The following is a 15,651-nucleotide window of genomic DNA, read 5'->3' as shown; positions in this document are numbered from 1 at the left end:
ATAGTACATTTACTCAATCTTCGTTCATATGCACACTAGCAGGGACTATATATATGCAATATCTGGACGCGGATTCCCCCGAATTGCAAGCGACAAAGTGCAAAGTCACCGGTCTGGCTCCCCGAGTATGATTCTGTTTCATATACTTTTGAATTCGAGCCAAATCACAAACTCATAGTCCGTCAACACCAGTATGTCCATCGTTACATGTACTACAAGGCAGCCTAATGGGCAATGGCTATGACTGTACGCAGGTTGTGTTTGTGGCCATTGAGCAGCAATGAGGCGACAACGCAAGGGCGATGAGGCCTGCTCAATTATCCGAGTTGCTGGCCTTGCACATTGCAGTCCATAGTTGAACTGCGACGCGAAGTGACGCGTCGCAGAAGAATCAGGGACGCGTTTCTCTCTCGTACGGGAGAGGCGGAACGGCATTTGGAACCGACTGCGGCCCGACGACAGAAACAACACTTCTGTCGTCCTTTGTCGACACATTCCTCGTCGTTGGGCCTGGCAGCAGGGCACATCGTCTCTCCCTCCTTCCTTGTATGGCTGGTCGCACGCCCATCTCATCGTCGCATACACCAGGATCTAGTGCATATTCAGCGTTCAGCTGCCAGAGCGCCAGGCTTGGTCAGCATCGCCGCAGGAGTGTGACAAGCTGCCCGCCGTGTCCATTGCTGGAGTTTGGAGCAGGCACTCTGGCTGGCGAGAGGAGTTGCGCATGCTGGTGCGACATGACACCACATGCATAGCCCCGAGCGGCTTCCATCTCGAACATAACGGCAAGGCTTTGCTCTTCCGATCTTCCAAGGGTTTCCAACACAGGCAGTCGGGGGCTTGTGGGAATGGCCTATCCGGCAATGACGCCGGCAAATGACGGCCACGCGCCATTGTATGTAGGATGAGGTAGCACGAGGTGTCAAGCTCAGATGGTCGACAAAGTTTGGGACACTTTGTGTGCTTTGCTGTCGGGCTGTGGATAGAAGGAGAAGCAGCACTTACTTCGTCACACCCCACTGACCCAGGGCTCGCAGTTCCAGGACAGCATTGCGTGTAGACTGCAGTGGTGTCCATGATGCGCGACGTCCTCGACTCATTGTGTGATCTGCATCCTTTACCAAGTCCGACCAGTGCCCAGCAACCGTCCCATCAATGTAGCGTTGAGCAGAAACCCCAACGACTTCTTACCGCTTCATCTCCATCTCTCTTCTCTAATCCTATCTCAACGTTCTTTCGTGCTCACCATCCTTGATCCTCGAAGCCCCTCCTCCCGTGCTCGTCTCCTTTTCGCGCGTCGCCACCTCATCATCCCCAGGTGACTTCGGTCACCTCCCACGGTCCTTTCAGTCAATCCTTCCTAGGCAGACTCGCTCGCCTCCCACGTTCTTTCTCACCCCATCAATATCAAGACGAAACTCTTCATTTGCAGCGTCTCGCACACCCTTCCTACGGCGCCGCCTAGCTTCGCTTGACAGGCTACCTCAATACTGCGTCGCGCCGCTGACGCGCGCTCTTCATTGCAAAGAGGAAGGGTGAGTGGTTGAACCCCGTGTCTCGCCGATCTCAGTACAAGCTGACACATGATCGAATGGGCCGGCGCAGGGAGGCGAAGCTTTCCAGCTTGGACGGGACAGTTGCAGAGTCTCCTGGTCAAAACGCACACGCTGCAAGCTCCTCCTTCCGTGATGAGCGGCTCGTCCGCCATGTCCAGCCCCATGGGGCGGTGGGCAATGGCAGCTCTCTTGACTATGAGCCTATCGAGCGTGCAAGCCGCTCTGACTGTCAACAATTCACTCGCATCACAGCTGCCCGAATTAGGTCACGCTGGGCAACCATTTCAATGGACCTTTTCGGACAATACCTTTACGGACGACTCGAAACCGAACGGTCCTCCGGCAGGACTCACCTACGAGGTTGACGGATTGCCGCCGTGGTGCAAGTTCGATCCTGCGCAGCGCAGCTTCTCTGGTACCCCGCAGAATACTGACTTGGGCAAGTCCTGGATCACACTCACAGCCAATGATGCGGCTGCCCAGTCAGATTCAGATGGCTTCATGCTGAGTGTCATACGAGCGCCAGCACCTACACTGGCAATGCCGCTGCCTCAACAATTGCCCGTCGCCAGTAGCTTGGGGCCCGCGAATATCCTTGCTGATGGAGCTCAGCACATTCCTCTTGGGTGGTCCTTCAGCATTGGATTCAATGGCGATACCTTCACGCTCCCAGATGGGTCGGACGTCTACCTCTCCGCAAAGCTCGCAACTGGCGCTCCTCTGCCCGGCTGGCTTCATTTCAGCGCAGACACAAACACATTTTTTGGCGTCGCACCGACGCAGCCAGGTCCCGAGGGTGCAAGCTTTGATGTCGTCATGACCGGCTCCAATCTTCCCGGCTACGGTGGGCCGACGACCTCCTTCACCATTGTCGTCTCTCAGCATGCTCTCACGCTCGGTGGTCCGCTCAGATCGGTCAATGCCACAGTGGGAGACTCTTTCCGCTACTCAATTCCAACTTCAGGCCTGAAGCTGGATGGAAGGCAGTCACCACCCAGTAATCACATCACCATGAAGGTCGACACCAGTCACGTACCCTGGCTGACCTTCGATGCAACGAACTCTTCTATTGCCGGGACCCCTCCGGACAATCTGATCCCTGCCAACAGCACCAATATTGTGACGGTTCAGGTACCGGTCACTTTTGCGGACACCTTCAACAACAGTCTCCCGGCCAACCTGTCGCTAAACATATACCCATCTATCTTCACCGGGAGCATGCTTCCAAACATCATCGTGGATCCTGGTACTCCCTTCAACCGGTCACTTAGTTCGCTCATTCGCACGCCGGTCAACAGCTCAAAGCCACTACTATCCGTTCAGTACGACCCTGCGACCGCCGCGCGGTGGCTGACGTTCGACAACTCGACGTATCTCTTGTCCGGTCGCCCGCCCATGAATCCCAGCGAGGATCGCGTCAAGGTCTTCCTGCACGCCAGCAGCAACAGCACAGATGACATTGTGCACACGGGACAGGCCTCCTTCAGCATCGCTGTGACGGGCGACAGCGACACAGGTCTCGGAGGTAGCGGTGCAGGTGCGTCGCCATCCGGTGGGTTAAGCCCGCAGGGTCGTGTAGCTCTTGGAGCCTCCTTGGGCACCGCTGGCGGCCTCATTATGCTCGTTGCTCTCATGATCTGCTGCCGTCGATGGATGGCCGTCGAGGATCATGATGCCAACGGCAGAGTGAAGCACTATGGCAGTGGCAGTGACGACGATGTGACCCTCGCAGGAAGCATAGGCAGTAAATCCCCCAAGATGGGCATCATCGCTTACAAGCCGAGCTGGCAACATAACGAAAAGCAGCTGGGTACGCCAAGCACACTCGTTCCGAGTCCGAGCCCCGACCACACCGCGATCAAGCTCGGGAATAACGGCAACATCTACGAAGATGCTGTTCGCCATTACCACGATGCGGAGGCTTTGCAGCGAGCTGCTGCTGCTGACGCGAGGCCACAGAAGCACGTCTTCTTCAAGAGCATTCTCAAGCAGCCTAGAAAGCCGCCCATCAGCATCAGTATCAGTCGCCCGCAAATGCAAGAGGACGAGCACTCTGGCTCATCGACCGGACTTGGCCTCTCCTTGGACGGACAGACCAGCGACCAGCCTTACAGGACGTCTCCGACTCGTAGTCAGCGCTCTCTTGGATCTCGCAAGGCAAGCTGGGAGACAGACATCTTCCACGAGAACATTACGCCCGCGAGTCCAGCTGGATCCACCACTCCGCGCAGCACAGCCTCTCGTGGCGAAGACATGCCAGTCAGGCGGAGCGGTCCAGCCAGACGCCTACTGGAGAGCGCCATCCGACAACGTGGCGGACATGCAAAAGAAAGCCCCGCTTTCACGACGACCCAGCGCTTTGAGAAGCAGCCAATGGCCGAAGAGGAGGCAACGGAAGAGGGAGATCTGGCCAATGCGGAAGTCAAGTACGTCAGTCAGGTCAGCCTCCGGTCCGTGCAGCGGCACCAGCCAGCATTGATGACGATTGCGAGGAACGTCAGCTCAAAGGTCCAAGTGGACGACTCCGATGGTGTGTTTGACGACGCGGAAGACGAGATCAGAGACCTCAAGTCTGTCGGTGACAAGCAAACTGGATCCTCTAAGCGGCTCAGCGCGCTCAGCTACACAACAGACCACAACGGCCCAGGCGCCGTAGAAGGGGGTGTCATTTATGATCAACGAGTACCACCGTCACCAGCACCCGGGTCCATTTTCGGAGCTGCGTCGATCTCCTCTCAAACGAGGCCGGAAGAGACGATGCGCACCGTGGGAGCCCCGGCTCCGGTCCCGCAAGTTGCTCAGCAAGCATCCAGCGTGCGCTCGAGCTCGCGACCCTCCTCTCGAACCAGCTGGACCGAGGACATGGTTCAAGTCGTAGTAGCCGACTTTGGAGAGATGCTGCGGACTAAGATCAAGCTCAGACAGCCTCCACCATTGCAGGGCGGTGCGCCAGGCTCGCCAGGAAAGCGCTCGGCACGCAAGACCGTGTACCTTCCAGTATTAGACGACGACCAAAGCTCGGACCATCTTCAACTCCCACTCTGGCTCAGCTGGCTGTCGTGGGATCCTCGCCTGTGCGAGCTCTCAGGCATGGTCCCTGCGGACCTTGGACCTCACGCGGTTCAGATTCCCCTCGCGCTCGTGGCACGCACCACACCAGATGCGAGCGCTTCGACGCACTCGAGACAGAACAGCTCAGGCTCGAACAAGACCACAACTGGGACCGAAGACGAGATCGTTGCGAGGATGGTGTTGGAGTTGAAGCCGCCAGGCTACGCGCCTCCAGTGGGGGGCGCACCCATGGAGCTCTTCAAGTACTAACCAGTTCAAGCATCTTCTTTTCCCTTTCTCCGACACGGCTGCATCGAGTGCTGATCCCAAGCCTCTGCATATTGTAAGCATCTAGCTTAGTATCTGTATCATTTCATTACTTTGGAGCTATCATTCACGGGCCCATTTGCGATCCTTTCGCTTCCTTGAATGAACCTTCCCGCTGCCATTGCTCGAGGAGCAGAGTGAGGCGTGCAGTTGCCGCAGTCGCATCTTCACAGGTGGACCACTTTGCGCGCTTGGCACGGATACCCTCCGTAAATAGCAGAAGCCAGACTTTGGCGGCTTGGCGCCCGTATAAGCGCTGTGCCGTTGCGCCGGCAATGTCGAAAAAAGTCGACCACAGATTCGGCGTGAGGGACTGGTGCACGAGTGGAGGCTGCAAGCTCTGGGCCTGCCATCGCCACAGAGCGAAGGACCTGAAGTGCTCCGGAATGCGTTCAACGGCTGGCGCCGCTCCGATGGCAAACGATGAGGGAGGCGACGTGGGCTTCGTCTGCAGTACCGCCATGTAGAAGGCAAAGATGCCACACATACGCGAGACGTAATTATTTTGCGATTCTTCGCGATCTTTGCGGCCGATCTGCTTGAGATATGATTGGTCGTCTTGGCCCTGTGTTATGTGGGTCAACACGTGATTTTGATCAGAACACCTAATGTTGGAGCGCAGTATCACGATCAAGGAAATATGCTCACAGGTGAAGGAAGTGGTAGGTAGGGCAGGCACCAGCAGCACTTTTTCACGAGCCTACTCATCAAGACTGTGCCCAATTCCACATGATCTTCCAAGAGAAGCCATGAAACGACCTGCGCCAAAGGAAAAGCAGCGCTCTGGTTGACAGCCACCTCCTGCTCTGCTTGTCTGATCAAGCATTTGGAAAGGTGGTTGAGAATCCAAATATAGATATCCTTTGCGCCTGTACCTTTGGCAGCGTTCAACACCTCGAGAATTGCCTGCGTCTAAGGGTGGGTACCAATTTCAGTAATTTGATCAGACAAGGCTTCACTGAGAAAGAAAAAACTCACAATGCGGACGACTTCTTCCCGTGAGTTGGTCAGCTGGCTGATTTTTGGCGTGATCCTACGTTTCGCATCGAAGCATTGCTTTTTCCAAGTTGGATTGCTTGAGACAGCTGGAAGGACGTTCTTCTTGATGTCCTGCGGAGTCAAAATAAGTCGAGAAATGGATTAGGGGCTGAATGTGGCAGATTTCAGCATTCCCGAGAGACTCACTTCCATGCTAGCTTTCCAATGCTCGTAATCTTTCTTTGCATTGGAGAAGGCAACGCTCTTGCGCTCTTGCGCCTCTTTCTCCACCCGCGCTTGCTGTTCTTCCTTATGCTTCTGTTCGAGCTGCTCCTGCTCCTTTTGTCTCTTCTCCTCTCGTGTCCGTTCTTCCGCCCTTCTTTCCTCCTCGACCCGCTGTTGCTCCTTCCTGCGGGTCTCTTCAGCGATTCGCTCTTGCTCGATCTGTTTCAGCCGCATGGAACGCAGCCGCTCAGCCTCTGCCTCGGCAGCCTTTCGGGTATCGTCTTCAGCTTTGCGGATGGTCTGCTCGATATCGAACCATAATTGTTCAGAGCGCTTGTTGAAGTCATTCTTTAACGCCTCTTCCTCTTGCTGCTGCGAGACTCTCAAGGTACCCAGGATCTTCCTAATTGATTCTAGGTCGTCGCTCTGTCGCGAAGGCGTGGTCAAGGCCTGTGGCTCCGCAGCAAGCCGGCTTTGTTTTCGCCCTCGCGCCTCTCGCTGCCACGCATAGGGAGAGGGGAACATGTCGTCAGCACGAATGAATAGGCTGCACCAACCCCCGTCGATGCCCACGCACGCGAAAAGCGCCTTGCCTCCAACTTGCTTCCCATGTGTCCCAGTCATCGGTTTTGACAGAGGCGGCCCATCGCAGAGCCCGATCAGCCTCTGCATGTGATCTCGCCCGCCTTGTTTTCAGCACGGACCTTGATGAGACGTCTGGCTCTTCGAGCCAATTTGTGGTGCTTGGTCCGGGGGATGACATCCCTAATTCGTCCTCCTCTCTATCCTCGAGCTGGATCATGGAGGAGGAAGAGGATGACGCAGGAGATGTGTCATGGGAATGAGGCGACTTTGCGTTGTGGTTATGCTCCTGTTGCAACCACGGAAGCGGGGGTGTCTTATCCTTAGGTCCAGTGTTCCACGGACTTGGAGACCGCTGTCTTGCACTGAGCTTTGCTCTCAAAAGAATGGAGTGATATCTGCTGCTGAGGGATGTAGATGGGGGAAAGAGAGCAAGCGCGTCGCCGACGGCATGGCCATCGCCGCCGAGGACGCCGAGCGAGTCTGAAGGTGGATCGGATGCAAAGGACGAGGCTTCGCTGTCCGATGGACTGCCGCCATGGTGCAGCGAGGAGTACATCCTGAACGGCGCTGACTTGCTTGGATCCGCCTGCCTGTTTGTACACGGTCTGGATGGCACGTCAACAATGACAGCCTGGCCATGAAATGGTGGTTACTTGCTTCATTCATTGGGTGATCAGACCACTGGCCGTCCAGCTACGTTGTGAGGACGGGTTGAGGTTATCATCTTATGCCCTGTCCGGCTGCTGTTGTTCGATTTTGTTAGCGGCATTGGCATTCGGTGCAACTTTGAAATCAAAGTCACTCTTGTGACAAGATTGGCTGTGCACTCTCACACAATATGAGACTCAACTGTACAGGTCCCGCTGATATGATGCGCGGGGTGTCATGTACTATGGCTGCGCTGCTGTTGTTGGGGGCGGACTCCAAGAGTGACTCCTCGTTGACTAGCCAGCTATACAGCCATATTTCCAACGTGCTGTTCATCGGCGTCGAGACATCTCTCTCCCCGCGCACGCTTTGGCATTGCGCTTGCTCGCCCCTCACGCTGCTGCCATATTCACCTTCAGAAAATTGCAGCAGCCCACGGGTCGAGAGGCGAATGCAACCTAGCATTTGCCACCTTCGGACTCACAGAATCAGTCGACAGGGTATCAACACTTAGCTGCTGAAAGTGAGCGACAAGGATACCCGTACAAGTAATTACAGCCGCAGTGGCAAGCGAGGATGATCTTCCCTGCCGCGTCGCTCGCCACTCTGCTGCCTTTGCTCTTGGCAGCTGCATCGTCGATGGCAGGATCGGCAGCCGTAACGGGCCCGATGTACAGCCCTCTGCTGCGTTCGGATAACCTCCTCCCATGGGGCGGCCCAGAGGGGGCACCTGCCGAAGATTTCTACGGCGCCATTGCGGGCAGTACCATCCAAGTCGTCCGCACACAAGCCACATATTTCACCAGGCCTGCTGTGTTCGGACCCAGAATTGAGGAACCAGAGGGCTTGCGAGGCATCCTCATTCCCATCTTGACCTTCTATCATGGGCCGAAAAACCCCATGTACGCATGTCCTTCCAATCACACCAACGATTCCGATCACAAAGGCACCGATGATACGACAGGCATCAGCAAGCACTCCGACCCTGACCCAAAGCCACCAGCAGATTGGATCGCCCTTGTCGAGAGGGGTGGGTCGTGCACCTTTGTCGAGAAAGTCCGCACTGCTCAAGGGCTGGGAGCTATCGCCGTCGTCGTTGGAGATGCTCCTAGTCCGGAATGGTCTGACAACCCAAGCAACTCGCCCGAGGAGTCCGACCCAGGTCTTTCTGGTAAGCGTCTCCTCACGATGTATGCCACCGGAGACACGACCGACATCTCAATCCCATCAACATTTATCACAAGAGTACGCCATCCTTTTGTCACAGCGCTAAGGTGGTACCTGCTCTCTACTGACACAACCGTCTTGGATTGGTCCGAATCACAGCCCAGCTTCCTCGACCTTCGAAGGCTGATCCTCGAACTCAAGGCCGACTATTGGACAGCTGCTTTGAACTCCAGTGTTAGTAGCGCTGGCGAAGAGCCTCATCCGCTGGGAATTGAAATAGTCCTCTCTCGGGATGACACCGTTTGGGATTGGTGAGCTATACGAATCCTTCCACTGCCTCTCGAAGGGGATGCTGCGCGGACTGAATGACAAGCTTTACGTGTGGACAGGCCCCTTATCGATCTCGCTCTTGTGCTGCTCCTGCTGCCCTCTCTCATGACCATCACCACCGTCATCGTTCACAAAATACGCCAGGCTCAGCAGAGACGACGCGAGCGGGCACCAGAGCTGGTTGTGCACAATTTGCCCTGCTTGATCGTCAGGGGAAACGGTCAGGTGGGTGGGATACATCTATGGCGCATAGCGTTGCTCTGTTGAGCTGGACTGACACCGTCCTTCTGACGCAGCCATGGGAGAAGATCGAAGGCAAGGACTGGGGAGATGAGCAAGATCGGCGGTCCCCATCCATCCTCTCCGAAACACCAGGCGCTGAAGCCTCAACCTCTGGCTCACGCTTGAGCTACCCGCCAGCGACAACGGCTCTGGCGCCCGAGTCGAGCAATCTACTACCGCCAGGGAGGACTTGGTTCTACAGTGACGAATGCGCCATCTGCCTTTCCAACTTTGTGGAAAAGTGAGCCTACATGATTGCATTTGGATTAACGTAGAGATATACTGATGCTGTGACACACGCTTCCAAACGCTTCGCAGCGATCGCGTGCGGGTGCTGCCTTGCGGACACATCTTCCACCGAGCCGAAATGTAAGCGATCTTCTGCTGCCGACTGGCTTCATGGATTAGACACTGGATTTCTGCTTCCCCGCCACCTCTTGCAGCGACGATTGGCTGATATTGCAAAAGAAAATTTGCCCCGTTTGCAAGCGGGATATCACAGGTATGCCTCGATTTCGCCTTTAGTTCAACCCAAAGCTAATGTGAATATTTCTTTGTAACCCCTTCCATCTACAGTTCCCGTACCACCTGGCCTCCCTGGAAGCGAAGTGGAGACGGGAAGCCCCAGTGGAAGTTCGCAGGGAACTGTCGACGCCGAAGACCAAACGCGTCAAGACACTGCGTCCACTGGGAGAGCGACGGAGCGCACACCCTTACTCGCGCGCGACGGCGATCCCGCAGACTTGGCTTGAGCAGCAGGTGCTGCTACCATCTCCTCTCATCTGACACTGTACCTTGTATGCAATTGTTGTAGCAATTATACTTTCACTCCGCCATCGCTCCAAACAATTGTCTGATGATAGTCGGCTCATGGCAAGGACAAGCTGGTACGCGCTTCCACCTTGTACGCGATGAGGAAGGAAGACTCGGGCACCAGATTGGCTGACACCTAACTACGTAAGCCCCTTAACGCAGCATGTAAGCTGCATGCTGCATGCGATGGCTACACTGCCATCTCTCACGACCTTTCAAACAGAGACACCGCGAGTTTTGGCGCTCAATATATAGCACGCCCTGGCGGGTGACTATGTAGAGCTCTCGTATGTTCATTATCAACACATTATCGACTTGCTTTGCACCGAATAAAAACTCCACATCACGACGGCTAATATTTTTTTGGATCCTGTCTTTTTTTGTGCATACAAAGTGAGCTTTTGTCGGGGCTCTGCTTCAGCTGACATCCACTTAGCTGGCCTTGATCGTGCTACCAATTCGCCTTACTGCACTGAATCATTCTGCTGAAGGTCCCAAAAGGAACATAGAGTAACGCCACTGGGTCTCTCACAATCGCAAATATGGTCAAAGTCAAAAAGCGTGAGTCTTGCCCCTTCGTGTTGGTCCAACTCTGCTGAACGTGACCCATGCTGACTTCTCACTGTTTTGTGTGCCGCAGGCGCATCCAAGCGCACCAGCGTCAAGCAAAGGGAGAAGGTTAAGAAACGCGTGAACGAGCATCACAGAAAATCGCGCAAAGAGGCAAAGAAGAGCACTCAATGGAAGAGTCGTGAGTACCTTCCGAAGTGTGATCTGGAGCGTCCCACCATTGCTGACACATTGGCTTTGCGGCTCTTTCATCCAATGCAGGTGTCAAGAAAGATCCAGGTATCCCGAACAGCTATCCTTACAAGGAGCAGCTTCTCGAAGAAATTCAGCAGAAGCGCCAAGCAGTGGGTCTGAGAACCCGTTATTCGAATAGCAGTGTGGCTCTGTTTACTGACCCTCCCTTGATTGAACTTCCATTTATCAGGCCGAGGAAGCCAAGCTTGCTGCTCGTGAGGCTGCCAAGGAAGGAAGATCCAGAGAGGAAGATGGTACAGCTGATGATGAGGAAGACAAGGGCGAGAACAGCACCGATGCAGCTGAAGCTTTGGCACAGCATGCATCGAGCACTTCCAGCAAACAACCCCAGGTCAAAGAGTATGCAGGCAGTATTCAGGAGCTCATCGACGACTCACGTTGTGTTGGCATTCTTGTCGCTGTCGACGCACGCGACCCCTTCTCGTGGACCTTGCCTTGGCTCCAGACTCGGGCGTCACAATCTAACAAGCCGATCGCTTACGTCTTGACTAGATGCGGTGCGTTTCATCTCCGGGTGATATACTCCTATCCGTTCTGCACTCTTTCTGACACCTATGCTGTTATTCAGACCTTGTCCCACTCGAAATCGTTTCGCAGTGGGCGCAAGCCATCCGTCAGGATACGAGCGCACCCGTCTTCTCTGTCTGCACGGCCAAGGGCCATGAAGCTGGTCTTGAAGGGCTTTTTAAGCAGATCTCCACATGGCATGGTGAAGCCGCGGCGGAGACTCAAGCTACTGTCGTCGTCTGCGGATTGGAGAATGTGAGCATGCCATCACTTCCTTTAAGTCGCGAAGCTCTATCCTGACGTTGCGATCATTTGCTCGCTAGGCTGGCCGCACATCGCTTGCCACAGCTCTACACAATTATCAGTCCCCAACAAACGTAAACATTCTGGATTCTCCGTCCCTGATTGCTTCTGAAGAGGCGATTGAGCCTTCCTCAAGCGCAGCAAGGGTTCTCATTCGTAACAAAGGATCGCTTCAAAGAATCAAAGAGCCTATGCCGCTCAGTGAGTTAAATTACATATTCTTCACTGCCGTGTGTTTTCATTACTCATGCGTTACTTATATTCACTGCGTTGCAGTCTACGCATTTCTGAATAAGATTGAGAACCCATCAGATCTCCAGCTTGTGTACAGCATTCCAGCCTTCCCCGTCCCATCCTCCAGTGACTCGTCACATGCCGAAGCTGCCGCTGAAAGCTTTCTCGTCGGGCTTGCCCGCGCCCGCGGACGCTTAAAGAAGGTGAGTAAGCCCACATTTCACTCCCGCATCGGGCAAGTCCATGACGGCTTCACAAATACTTGAACAAGTGGCTGACAGTCCTTGTCAATTGGCAGCGCGACCTTCCTGACTCACATGGCGCTGCGAGAATCCTGCTGCGAGACTGGAGTGCTGGCGATTTAAAGTACTACTCCAAGCCGCCCCCATTGCTGTCAAGTGGTGCGTCTGCGTCCTCAAATTCTAAAGGCAAGGCTAAGGCGGCCGAGACGGGAATCGAGCTGGCAAAGGCCCTTGACGGGAAATGTCTCCCGCGCAAGGAGTGGCGCCTCAAATGGGCCGCTAAGGAGATCCGACTGAAGTATCACGCACTAGATGACGGCACCGGCAAAAACGAGCTCATCTTCTCAGCACGAAAGTCTCGGGTCTCCTTTGTGTCATCCGCTGACGGACTGGATGATGAGGATGGCAGCGACGACGATCAAAGTGACAGCGGCGACACAGAGGGGCAGCAAATAGAAGAGGAGGCATGTTCACAAGAGGACTCGGAAGTGGTCAAGCAAGTGGAGGATCAAACATCGTCCGCTAATCCGAATCGGAGCGCCAAGAGAAAGGGTGTCCTAGCAGGATCGGAGCAAGCTCCCAAAAAGGCTAAGGCGCAGATCGGTCAAAAGTATCAATTCAGCGACCACTTCTGCTAGTTTGTCTACTACTTCGATTGGCCTTTGGCTGCGTTTCTCGCTCGCCGTGGCTTGACAACGTGATAATGAGACTCAATGTTAGAGCTCTGCGCCACATGCGCAAGCGATGCGGTTGCAGTCTCTTTGACCTCTAATTTGACTGGGATGCTTTGTTTGTTTTCTTCCTCCACCTCGAGTTTGACTCTCGCAACGGGCTCTATTCCAAGCGGGGAAGATGTCGTGACACCGTCTGTTACATCCATCTTGGCGTACCCTTCATCCTGAAAAGTGCTGAAAGCACGCAAGTCCGCAGTGAACAAGATCGAATGCGCCCATCCAGCATACTCTCCCCAGAGCTTCCTGAGCTGGTCTGCAATGTCTTCGTACTTCTTGGACCTGATCTTGTATTTCTTCTCAGCGAAAGCGAAGACGTGCCTGTCCACTGGTATACTTTCTGGTTGATCTAATGACATCAGCAGAATGCAACTGCAAATGTGCCAAGGTCAATGTTGGCGATTCAGTGAAACTGCAAATGGAGCCTTTCGCAAGGCAGCGCACTCACTCTGCGACTTTGGGTCCGATTCCGGGAAATTGAATGAGTTCTTGTCGAGCGTCCAAATATGACATCTTCCTCAACGATTCAAGGTACTCCGCGACGGATGCATGGCTTGAAGAGGTCACCCAAGCTTCGTCGTCGTGGGACTTGCGCGGGCGCTTGGCATGTCGTTTGCTGTCGTGGCTGTGAAGCTGCCCATGAGCAGCACAAAGCATCTGGGCAGTCTGCGCAATGTACTTGGCACGATAGCCGAATCCAAGCTCGCGCAACCGCATCTCGACTCCTTCGGCAGCCAATGCCTCTGGTGGAGGGAAGGGATGATAGTGCACCTCCTCCTTGAGCCCTGCATCATCAGGTGAGTAATGCAACAGAGTCATCAACCGTGCTGAAATCGGTGGGGCTAACGTCAGACTCTTCATACAATAAGTAGACACTCCTAGGCGCTTACGTGAAAAGTGAGTGCACAAATTCTGTACCATCTGGCCGATTCGTGCGATGTTATTGTTCGAAGAACAGATGAATCTTAAACGGAAGGCTTCCGTCAATGGTGTATTTCAAAGCAATGTCATTCGCATTGTCACTCACGAGACAAGGCATTCCCATGGATCTTGCCGCAGCATTCGGATTCCTTTGAAGCGGCCGGCTAATTTTCCAAACACCGGATCTTTCTCCGACCAGCTCTCATATAGCCTTTCAAGGGGCACATCTAGGTTAAGATAGTCCCTTAGCCATCGTTCGGTACCCTCCACATGTGCAACGCTGGGTGAAATGGCTCCAGGCAAAAGTGTCTTGTACCAAATTTGATGGGTTGATGTCTCTTGCCGAAGAACCACGACGCGATCATCCAAGCAGAGGGACCATTCGGAGTCGAAAGTAGGACCTGCAGCAGGTGGGTCTGGCGAATCTTTCGACAGAGTGGAGAGACCTCGATATCGATGCTCTCGCCAGCGGAAAGATTGGCCCAATTTGTTCGATATGGTCAGCTTGAGCAGAATCTCGGCCGAACATACTTGGATCGCGTGGAAGCCTTCACAGGCGGTGGGTCCCAGCGGCATTGTTGACAGTAGAAAATCAAGCTCGATGGAATGCTTTGTCAAGCGGAAGAAGTGCGATGGCGAATGTGCCCAAGGTCCAGCGAACGAAGAAGCTCTTGCACACCTGAAGACTAGGTTTCGCGTACGCCCCGGAGCGGAGGTTCAGGCGAAGCCGGCAAGTCACGTTCGTGTCGCAGTGCGTTGCAAATACAGCAACTGCAAGTAGCCTGAACAAAGCGATCAAGCAATGTGACAAATGAGCAAGTACCACTACATAGCTGGCTAGCTTGTCTTTGTATTCTTTTTTGCGACTGATTTTTGTAATCTTGGTGCGACCGTTAGTGATCACAGTAGACCAGTGCGCAGGGGTGCAAATGCACTCTACGATGGGAGGCATCATGGCTAGAGTCGTACAAGTTTGAGGGACATACATTTGCACAAAGCACAGCCGAGCATCAATGATAAGAGGGGAGAGTGGAAGGCCCTGGTGGATGCGCCAATGGCGTGGCTCATGGCGCGGTAGGGCTGAATGCATGGTCAGGTGTTTGTTTCCGTCGTTCACAACATCCCCCCCTCAAAATCGTGACCTTGCGATGTAACAGGACATAGCTAGCGGGAGTGCGTATAATCGGAGACAACAGTCCTGTGTCCATCGGCTAGAGTGTACCCGGTGTCGCGCACCTGCTTAGTAACGAAGAATGGACGCTCTGCGCGGAGCAGATTCTGTTCCCAGCGGCCCGCCCGCCAGCTGTCCCTCATGATCTTGCTCGGGTGGGTGAGGCGCACGAGCCGCTACCGATCGAAATGAACATGCCGGCGACGCTGCTGCGTTACGCCGCGGTAGGGGAGCATTCGCTGGATGGGGGTGCATGAGAGAGAGAGCGACAGGAGTGTGAGCATCGGCAGGCATGCGGAGCGCGCGGGCAAAGAACAGGGCCGCAGGTTGTGCACCTGCTGCCACCGAGTGAATGGCATTTAACGCATGCACGACCATGTCAACCAGACGAGGCCACCCGCCTACCTTCAACAGCGCCGTGAAGCACAGATCCTGACGGAGCAGCAGTAGTGGCCGCGCGGACGCGTGCGTCAACGGAGTGAGGCATGGCGAAGCACATCGAAACAACGCAGCCTATAGAACACTATCGAACGTCATGCAAGGTTCGAGAACAAGGATCAAGCTACAGTGGGTGCAGGTGAAAGCCAGCACCTTGTGGACATATTAGGAGCCGCACACTGTGGCCAGAGTTCGTGTAACGAAGAGAATAACAACAGATCAGAGCATCTTATTTTGGTCGCAATGAGCCACCCCTTCAATAGGCTATGAGCCCAAACCCCCCGTCTGACTTGAACACACAATAGGCTTGACGCAAA

At 54.5% G+C, this 15,651-nt stretch overlaps 6 protein-coding genes across 6 annotated transcripts; 3 read left to right on the top strand and 3 right to left on the bottom strand.

The window, feature by feature from the left end:
• Positions 1-503: 503 nt before the first annotated feature.
• K437DRAFT_35086 (uncharacterized protein) lies at positions 504-1,348 on the bottom strand. The gene has a single exon (XM_013385031.1). It carries the CDS (start codon positions 1,075-1,077, stop codon positions 610-612), a length of 468 nt encoding a protein of 155 aa, XP_013240485.1. The 5' UTR covers positions 1,078-1,348; the 3' UTR covers positions 504-609.
• On the top strand, positions 1,349-4,955 carry K437DRAFT_35087 (uncharacterized protein). Its single transcript, XM_013385032.1, has 2 exons — positions 1,349-1,535; positions 1,606-4,955. Exon 2 carries the CDS (start codon positions 1,689-1,691, stop codon positions 4,875-4,877), a length of 3,189 nt encoding a protein of 1,062 aa, XP_013240486.1. The 5' UTR covers positions 1,349-1,535; positions 1,606-1,688; the 3' UTR covers positions 4,878-4,955.
• A 46-nt stretch (positions 4,956-5,001) lies between these two features.
• Positions 5,002-7,278, bottom strand: K437DRAFT_270753 (uncharacterized protein; the record flags this gene model as incomplete). The annotated part of the gene is made up of 5 exons (XM_013385036.1): positions 5,002-5,499; positions 5,583-5,840; positions 5,913-6,044; positions 6,120-6,635; positions 6,715-7,278. 5 exons carry the CDS (start codon positions 7,276-7,278, stop codon positions 5,002-5,004), a joined length of 1,968 nt encoding a protein of 655 aa, XP_013240490.1.
• Positions 7,279-7,596: 318 nt separating this feature from the next.
• Positions 7,597-9,989, top strand: K437DRAFT_276454 (uncharacterized protein). Its single transcript, XM_013385035.1, has 7 exons — positions 7,597-8,615; positions 8,697-8,848; positions 8,927-9,092; positions 9,164-9,390; positions 9,468-9,518; positions 9,593-9,651; positions 9,726-9,989. Exons 1-7 carry the CDS (start codon positions 7,947-7,949, stop codon positions 9,899-9,901), a joined length of 1,500 nt encoding a protein of 499 aa, XP_013240489.1. The 5' UTR covers positions 7,597-7,946; the 3' UTR covers positions 9,902-9,989.
• Positions 9,990-10,389: 400 nt separating this feature from the next.
• On the top strand, positions 10,390-13,184 carry K437DRAFT_34999 (uncharacterized protein). The gene is made up of 8 exons (XM_013385030.1): positions 10,390-10,523; positions 10,603-10,713; positions 10,794-10,876; positions 10,957-11,284; positions 11,356-11,549; positions 11,618-11,798; positions 11,874-12,034; positions 12,130-13,184. Exons 1-8 carry the CDS (start codon positions 10,505-10,507, stop codon positions 12,709-12,711), a joined length of 1,659 nt encoding a protein of 552 aa, XP_013240484.1. The 5' UTR covers positions 10,390-10,504; the 3' UTR covers positions 12,712-13,184.
• On the bottom strand, positions 12,679-14,690 carry K437DRAFT_259640 (DNA glycosylase). The gene is made up of 4 exons (XM_013385034.1): positions 13,832-14,690; positions 13,695-13,768; positions 13,253-13,631; positions 12,679-13,176 (listed from the first exon to the last, which is right to left on the bottom strand). The coding sequence occupies exons 1-4, from the start codon at positions 14,299-14,301 to the stop codon at positions 12,720-12,722; spliced, it is 1,380 nt and encodes a 459-aa protein (XP_013240488.1). The 5' UTR covers positions 14,302-14,690; the 3' UTR covers positions 12,679-12,719.
• Positions 14,691-15,651: the final 961 nt, after the last annotated feature.

Source organism: Tilletiaria anomala, assembly GCF_000711695.1.
Source record: "Tilletiaria anomala UBC 951 chromosome Unknown K437scaffold_130, whole genome shotgun sequence".
Classification (NCBI taxonomy): domain Eukaryota; kingdom Fungi; phylum Basidiomycota; class Exobasidiomycetes; order Georgefischeriales; family Tilletiariaceae; genus Tilletiaria; species Tilletiaria anomala.
Note: the sequence above shows the minus strand (reverse complement) of the source record. Positions and strands in the feature narration are given on the sequence as shown.

Bases quoted from the DNA above. Each gene is read 5' to 3' on its own strand.
- K437DRAFT_35086 (XM_013385031.1), bottom strand. From the start codon at position 1,077: ATGGACACCACTGCAGTCTACACGCAATGCTGTCCTGGAACTGCGAGC.
- K437DRAFT_35087 (XM_013385032.1), top strand. From the start codon at position 1,689: ATGAGCGGCTCGTCCGCCATGTCCAGCCCCATGGGGCGGTGGGCAATG.
- K437DRAFT_276454 (XM_013385035.1), top strand. From the start codon at position 7,947: ATGATCTTCCCTGCCGCGTCGCTCGCCACTCTGCTGCCTTTGCTCTTG. The intron at 9,093-9,163 runs GTGGGTGGGATA...CTTCTGACGCAG, and splicing joins TCGTCAGGGGAAACGGTCAG to CCATGGGAGAAGATCGAAGG. The intron at 9,519-9,592 runs GTAAGCGATCTT...CACCTCTTGCAG, and splicing joins ATCTTCCACCGAGCCGAAAT to CGACGATTGGCTGATATTGC.
- K437DRAFT_34999 (XM_013385030.1), top strand. The intron at 11,550-11,617 runs GTGAGCATGCCA...TTTGCTCGCTAG, and splicing joins TCGTCTGCGGATTGGAGAAT to GCTGGCCGCACATCGCTTGC. The intron at 11,799-11,873 runs GTGAGTTAAATT...ACTGCGTTGCAG, and splicing joins CAAAGAGCCTATGCCGCTCA to TCTACGCATTTCTGAATAAG.
- K437DRAFT_259640 (XM_013385034.1), bottom strand. From the start codon at position 14,301: ATGCCGCTGGGACCCACCGCCTGTGAAGGCTTCCACGCGATCCAAGTA. The intron at 13,632-13,694 runs GTAAGCGCCTAG...CACCGATTTCAG, and splicing joins TTTGTGCACTCACTTTTCAC to CACGGTTGATGACTCTGTTG. The intron at 13,177-13,252 runs GTGAGTGCGCTG...GCACATTTGCAG, and splicing joins ATCGGACCCAAAGTCGCAGA to TTGCATTCTGCTGATGTCAT.